Raw genomic sequence first — 7,407 nt, forward strand, 5'->3', positions numbered from 1 at the left:
CCATATATGATTAATCAAATAAGGCCAGAATAAGGAGAAAGTGGAAAATTAAAAGAAGAACGTTAATTAGTATAGGAGTAGTTAATCGTAAAGAAGCAGTTATAAGATATCTACTATGAACGAAAAATGAGGAGATATGGTGTGGGTTTATTATTAAGAAAAAATCAAGTCTGGATGATTTTCTTATAAATAGGAATTTGTTTTTACTATGGAATTTCTTAATTTGCCATAGAATGTTAATTGCATTTACATGCTAAGGGTATGTAAATATTATTGTATTATTGTCTACTTATGTTTTTTCCCCAAATTATAAACGGGCAGGGCGGGGCAGGGCAAAACTCTATTTTTTATCAAATAGGACCGCAGGAAACTATTCTGTTATAGCTTCAGCAGTTAATTACAATATAAATGTTAAGTTAACTTATTACAATCTGATGCTTAATTACAATCTAAATATTAAGTTAACTATGTGATGTTTGGTGTTTTCTTTTCTAGGATTTAGAAAAGAACGTTGACATTCTTTTTAGATAAATAATAACGAGTAGCAGAAATTAGATCATTTTGCTATATCAATAGTAGTCCATCTAGTTAGGATGACAAAACTACTTTTAAAATTGTATATCTAAGACATTATATTTTGGGAGTCAAGCTGGCAGCTTGCTTAATTGCCTTGTCTACCTCTTCCATTTCATTGATTAAGTATAATTTGTTTTAGAAGAAAAAATAGTGTGTTGTTATCTCCCTTTTACTCTAATGCTTAGTTGTAACTATGAATATTTTACGAATGCATAAAAGAAACTGCGTTGTCATCTTCATTAATACTTGATATTGATAAATCATCACAGTAAAATGATTGTTCATCCAATTTAGAAAAAAAAAAATCCCTAAAAGGATAAATACCATGCTGCAAACTGAAAATAAAGAGAAAAAAAAAAATGAAAAACAACATAAACGGGCAGGGCGAAAATTTTGAAAAATGCTAAACGGGGCAGGGCAGGGCGGGTCAAAATCTTAGCAGATCAAGGCTTGCCCCGCCCTAACCTGCCTCATTGCCATCCCTAATTCCATGCCAATCAAATAGATTAACATAAATTGAAATGTGTACTGTCAAAGACGACAATGTGATCGCGTTAACTGAAACAATTAAGTTTAGATAAGAATGATTATATTTGTAAAGTAATTTTTAAAAATTTATTAAACTTTGGTGAATAGTATTTTTACGGAAAAATATATTCCTTTATTTAAAGGCAAACTAATATGTTAAAAACATTTTTCTAAAGAAACATTTTGCTTTTATAGAGTAACAAGGCTTTAATGGATTCATTCAATTCTGATGCATCCAGTGCCCATATATAGCAGTGCTCCATTAATAGTATTATTTCAATTTCAGAGAGTACCAATTTCTAATACTGAAAGTGGTGATTTTTCGGTGAATATTTCACCAATTAACTGCACAATAATTGAATGATTAGATATTTCTGGCTAATAGGATAGTTGCTTCCTGTATGGCTTATTTCCCCTTAGCAAGCCTCCTTTTTTTTTTTTTTTTTTTTTTTTTTTTTTTTTTTTTTTTAAATAGGTTTCCCACACGTTGTCCGGTATTCGCATTGAAGCCCGACTATATAAGGATTCGCGTCGCGTTAGTAGGGCCCCATTCGGGGGGAAGCGCTCATATACTTACATTGATTTAATTTATACTGTTTTTTCGCTCTAAAAACCGATGGAGTCCGTCTCCGTCGGTTTTTTTATATAAAAAAAAACCGACAGACTCCATCGATTTATTTTAGAAAATAATATATAAAATAATTATATTTTTTTGTGCATTTTTGTGCAAAAAATAACCGACACAGTCCGTTGGTTTTCTTAAAAAAAAAGATTTTAAAAAAATTATTGAAAAAACTGACAGAATCCGTCGGTCTTTACCAATTTTTTAGCAGTGTTTGAGAAGAATGGTTACAGAAATTCTGTGCCTGAGTTTGTCTTTTCGAATTTTAGAGACTCGAGAGCGACACCAGTGGCAGAATGCTCCTTTTTTTTTTTTTTTTTAACGAGAGGAACTTGAGGAAAAAGAAGCAGGGAGAGAGAAATATAGGTCTGAGGAATGATTTAACGATTAATCTCACGAAAGTTTATGAGTTTGTATAAAAAAATAGACGGAGATCAAATTTAATAAGTTTTTGAATAGTTAAAGGACTAAAACCGGTAAGTGTATAGTTAAGGGGCCATTTTAGATCTACTCCCATAGATAAGAGACTATTTATGGCCTTTTCTCGGAAAAGATCATATCAAATTGTCAATATCACTAAATGGAAATCACTAAGGTATTAGCCCATAACAAGGATTTTAAATTTAAAACTCTATAATTAACTTGATCAGTAAGGAATGTTTTTAATGGAGACCGAAAATTTGTGAAACTTCAACTTTGCGATAATACATTTATGGTAATGCATATACAGAGGTAAAAGCAAGAAAATTTGAATCGCCAGTATTCTCAAAGCAGCTTATTTCACGTGGTAAAAAAAGGTACAGTAACTTTTTTTCATTTCCACAGTAAAACAGCTACATAACCATTCTCAATAAACAAAATGGCAGAGGGAAAAAAGATAACCCACACAGATATTTACATAACAAAATCATAGTACTATCATTTTACCATAATTAAGTAACACTAACAAATTAAGATGAAAATAGTACAATAAATTAACCAGAATGATAAAAGTGTACTATATAAAAGCCACTTGTCATGTTATTATTGGTTTAATATGTAAACAGTAACTTTTTTCAATATCAGGGAGGTGAAACTTCATAGCATGTTCCTTTTATATCTCTTAAAGGAAATTGTCTGTTACAACAGTAATAATGGCGTTTGATTGACAGTAGTATATAGTATCCTTCCATTCATGTTTTTTTAGGGACTTGGACGTTTCAAAAGCAACTTTCATTCACAAAGTAAAGCATTTTTCCTTACTCTTTTCATCTCAAACATGTTTTTTTTTTTTTTTAACTTGCCTTGGGGTTTTGGTTTCCTTGGTTTATCGTGAAAATTTCTTTTCATGTTCATTTTGAAAGAGCTTCATGTGTCTAATTTGGAAGAATGAATGAGTTCTTGATTATGCTCTGTCTCTATCTAGTATGGTTTAATGTTTTTTTCTTCTTTTATAATGTTTGGACTAAAACATGGTTTCGTTTTTATCTTTTTTTTTTTTTTTTTTTTAGTTGTACGATTTCTTTGTTAGCCTTGTGCTTATGTGTGTGTTTGTGTGTAGATGAGATCATAGGGAGAAACCTGAAATGCCAAATCAATTTTTTCATAAAACCCTGTAAAGAAACTGTGTTTTCATTCATATTTTACAGACTTCAGAGTCTCAAAACTTTTGTTTACATGTTTAATATTCAAAGGTGTGACCTAGTGGTCAATGAAGTGTGTCGAAAATTAAGGTAAACAATACTAGATAAATTCTTCCCATTTGTGGTCTGGTGGACAGAATTACCCGACAACCATACTGGTAGAGGGTAGTAATTACCCTAGAAATTAGTTTAGGGTGTACACAAAAGCTGACCTAGACACCATAGTTATTAAAGAAAATGAAGTCATCTTAGTTTACTTTTTATTCCTTTGTCCATGTTAGACGGACCAGATTTTTAATGTTTCAAGTAGCTGAATGTAGAAACTAATATCAATAACTTGCTCTCACTGAAATGTTTCTTTATTTCCTATTTAGCTGGGCTGTATTGTCCTGTTCACCTGTTACTTTTAATTCGTGTGCTTGTCCATTTAAAGAAATTAAGGTGATAATTTAATGTTATATCTACTTTTAGGCGTTTAATTTTGTGAATCCACTAGCAATCTGTTATGGACTGTTGCAGTTTCTTTATGTACTTTTGCTACAATCCTGAGAGTAGTATTTCTGCATTTATTTAGTCAAGGAGGGGTGTATAGTACTTGGTTTTCTTGAGAAGGAACATCTTTATGACTTTATCTGTTGTCATATGAACCAGAAGGAAGATTTCTTGAGGTATTCTAACTTTGAGAGAGAAGGGGCAAAAAACTCTTTGGGGTACGTTAAAACTTGAATTTGTATCAAAATTGAAAATGGTATTTCGAGTTAATCATCTGCTCGAAGTATGTTGGCTTTACAACCTAATGATGAAACTTTTTTCTGATTTTTTAATGATCTTTACATGCGACAATTGAACTAGTCGAAAATGTGTCTCTTTCTTGATTGGGATTTTCTGCTAGTTATGTAGGTTTGTAGTTGATGAAAATTTTGCCTGTGTATGGTGTTGTGTGTCTTGACAACCTCTATTTGTTGTGTTAGGAAGATCAAAGAACTGCAAACATGATTTACCGCATAGCAAGGGCATCTGAGTTTCTGGTGATCACTGGGATTGGTATTAATGAACTGAAGATCACAAAAAAGGCACTAATATGGCCATTGCAGAAATGTCGGGTCATTGATGTTACTCCTGTGAACTATACTTTTGAAGTCAATGCTATGAGTGCTGAGAAGCTGCCCTTCCTTCTCCCTGCTGTTTTCACTATTGGCCCGTGTGTGGATGACCATGAGAGACTTGTCAAATATGCTAAACTTCTATCCCAACATGAACGTGAATCACACGATGTGAAGGACCTCGTTCAAGGTGTCATTGAGGGAGAGACTCGTGTCTTGGCTGCTTCCATGACCATGGAGGAAATCTTTAAAGGCACGAAAGATTTCAAGAAGGAGGTGTTTGACAAGGTTCAGCTTGAGCTCAACCAATTTGGCTTGCTGATTTACAATGCTAACATTAAGCAATTGGTTGATGTTCCAGGCCACGAATACTTTTCTTACTTGGGGCAGAAAACTCAAATGGAAGCTGCAAATCAAGCAAAAATTGATGTTTCTGAGGCCAAAATGAAGGGTGAGATAGGAGCTAAGGAGCGAGAAGGTCTCACACGTCAAAATGCTGCCAAGATTGATGCTGAGACAAAGGTCATATCTACCCAAAGGGATGGTCAGGGAAAGAAAGAGGAGGTTAAGGTGAAGACAGATGTTAAGATATATGAAAATCAGAGAGAAGCTGAGGTGGCTGAGGCAAATTCTATTCTGGCAACCAAGCAGGCTGGGTGGTCTCAGCAGGCAAAAATGGCTGAGATCGAAGCCCAGAAAGCTGTGGCGATTCGGGAGGCTGTATTGCAACAAGAAGTTGAGAGAAAGAATGCATTGACTAAGACAGAGAGTCTCAAAGCACAACACCTCAGTAAGGCTACTGTTGAATATGAGATTAAGGCAAGTTTATCACGTCACAACTCTTTTCTTTCAGTACCTACGTGTGAGTTCATGGAGTTGACTTTTTCTTTGCTGATCTATCAAGTGTAGATTAGATTGCTCATGATTATCAATATTTCCTGTGAATGTTGTGTATCTTAGAAGTTTCCATGTGAGACGGCCTACTCAGTTAATAGTCCATTTACATTGTTTGTACTGTATTCCACTTTTATCTAGGTAGAATCCCTAAATCAGTATAATGTGATGATTTTGTGTTCAACTTTTACATGAGTTTGCTAGTGTTTCCTCTTAGTTACATTCTTTCTTGGGGGACTTTGCTCAATAGATGTACTTGTGTCTGCACTATAAAGAAGTGGCTCTTTTCCTTTTCTCTATTTTCAATTGCAAATCTAATAGTACTACTTTATTCAGTCATATGAATCCGATTATGCACCGTGCTACTACTCATCTAAGTTTTGCCATGCAAACTTTAGGTGCAAGAAGCCAATGCAGTGCTGTACAAGAAACAGAAGGAAGCAGAAGCCGAGCTTTATGAAAACAAAAAAGCTGCAGAGGCTAAGAAATTGGCAGCAGAAGCTCAGACATATGCCGCACAACTGGCTGCTGATGCTGCACTGTATGCCAAAACGAAAGAGGCTGAAGGACTAAAGGCCACTGCAGAAGCACAGGGAGCTTATGTCCGCAATCTGTTGTCATCTTTGGGAGGAAATTACAACGCCCTGCGAGACTACATGATGATTGACAGAGGAATGTTTAAAGACATTGCCAAAATGAATGCTGAAGCGATCAAGGGACTTCAGCCAAAGATCAGCATTTGGAGTAATGGTACCACTAGTGGGCAGATGGTCGACGGAACAAGTAGTGGCCATGCTGGAATGAAAGAGTTGGCTTCTGTTTATCAAGCATTGCCTCCTTTACTTGAGACTGTGCATGAGCAAACTGGAATGTTGCCACCAGCATGGATGGGAAGCCTCTCTGTTGCTGCTGCTGATCCAGCCACATCCCTCCGTCCATAGGAAATTTTATGACTTTTAGGACTATCTAGTAAGACTCCAACTACCGATAAGCTGACATGACTAAACTTTGCACCGAACTACTTTACATATAGCTATTATTTTAGGCCTTTCGTGCCTGGAAAAGTGATGCTTGCAATGCTTTATTACAGACTGGTTTCTTGTTGATATTAGAATGCTTTATTACAGACTGGTTTCTTGTTGATATTAGAAGACTGATTGTTGGAATTTATGAGTGTGAATGGGATGAGTTAGGCTCCTAAATCTTTAGTGTTACACTTATATGCAGTCAGACATGCAGTGAATAGCGTGTGAAACTTCTCTAACATGCACCCATTACGGAAGGAAAATCTCTTCGCTTAATGTTTTTGTGATGGGTGCATATATAATTACTCAAAACTGTTATTGTTGTAGTCACTGTTATCTCTGTTATGTAAGTGTAGTTGTTTGATAATTTTAAAAATCCCTTAGGGCCTGTTTGGAAAGCCACTCAGGTAATTAGAATTGAGTGTAATTACAGGGGGGCTGAGAATTGGGTGTAATTACACCCTGTAATTACAGGGTTACTTTTTAGTTATTTCTTTTTAATTTTATTTTAATTTGTTTTCTTTTTTAATTTATTTTTTATTTTTTTAATTTGTTTTCTTTTCTAATTTATTTTTTATTTCTATTATTTAATTTCTTTTTTATTTTTACTTTTTAATCATTTGTATTTTTTAAAATATATTTTCCTTTTTATAGAATTTATATTTCATTTCCTTTCTTCTCATTCCCAACCTTTACTTCTTGTGGTTCCATGTAATTGCTCGTATTTTTTTTAATTTTTAATTTTATTCATTTAGCATAACCGTGTTAATATTCTAATTTTTGAAACTATATCTCTTAATATTAGAAAGAATGAGTCATTGGCAAACTTGACATATAAAAAGTGACGTTATTAAAGTAGAATTTCGTTGTGAATAAGGTTATTGACTTATATTTTCCCTTTCCTTTGAATTATAGGAGTATTTACTTATGTTACGTTGAACCTTACTTATGTAATGTTAGAATTTGACATAAGAGTAGTATGTTAAAAATATTCTTTCGGATTTTGAATTTAAGTTATATTTTTTATTTTAAAAATA

General features: G+C 33.8%; 1 protein-coding gene across 6 annotated transcripts; it reads left to right on the top strand.

The window, feature by feature from the left end:
• Nucleotides 1-2,799: 2,799 nt before the first annotated feature.
• On the top strand, nt 2,800-6,490 carry LOC132645816 (flotillin-like protein 2). Of its 6 annotated transcripts, none has more exons than XM_060363025.1 (3): nt 2,800-2,949; nt 4,320-5,270; nt 5,744-6,490. In XM_060363025.1, the coding sequence occupies exons 2-3, from the start codon at nt 4,341-4,343 to the stop codon at nt 6,284-6,286; spliced, it is 1,473 nt and encodes a 490-aa protein (XP_060219008.1). In that variant the 5' UTR covers nt 2,800-2,949; nt 4,320-4,340; the 3' UTR covers nt 6,287-6,490. The 6 variants fall into 6 exon arrangements, with proteins under 6 accessions (XP_060219008.1, XP_060219009.1, XP_060219013.1 ...); XM_060363026.1 differs by having other exon boundaries at nt 2,817-2,949; nt 4,324-5,270; XM_060363030.1 differs by lacking the exon at nt 2,800-2,949 and adding an exon at nt 2,994-3,130 and having other exon boundaries at nt 4,324-5,270.
• The last annotated feature ends 917 nt before the right edge of the window (nt 6,491-7,407 follow it).

Source organism: Lycium barbarum, chromosome 6, assembly GCF_019175385.1.
Source record: "Lycium barbarum isolate Lr01 chromosome 6, ASM1917538v2, whole genome shotgun sequence".
Classification (NCBI taxonomy): Eukaryota; Viridiplantae; Streptophyta; class Magnoliopsida; order Solanales; family Solanaceae; genus Lycium; species Lycium barbarum.

Bases quoted from the DNA above. Each gene is read 5' to 3' on its own strand.
- LOC132645816 (XM_060363025.1), top strand. From the start codon at position 4,341: ATGATTTACCGCATAGCAAGGGCATCTGAGTTTCTGGTGATCACTGGG. The intron at 5,271-5,743 runs GCAAGTTTATCA...TGCAAACTTTAG, and splicing joins CTGTTGAATATGAGATTAAG to GTGCAAGAAGCCAATGCAGT.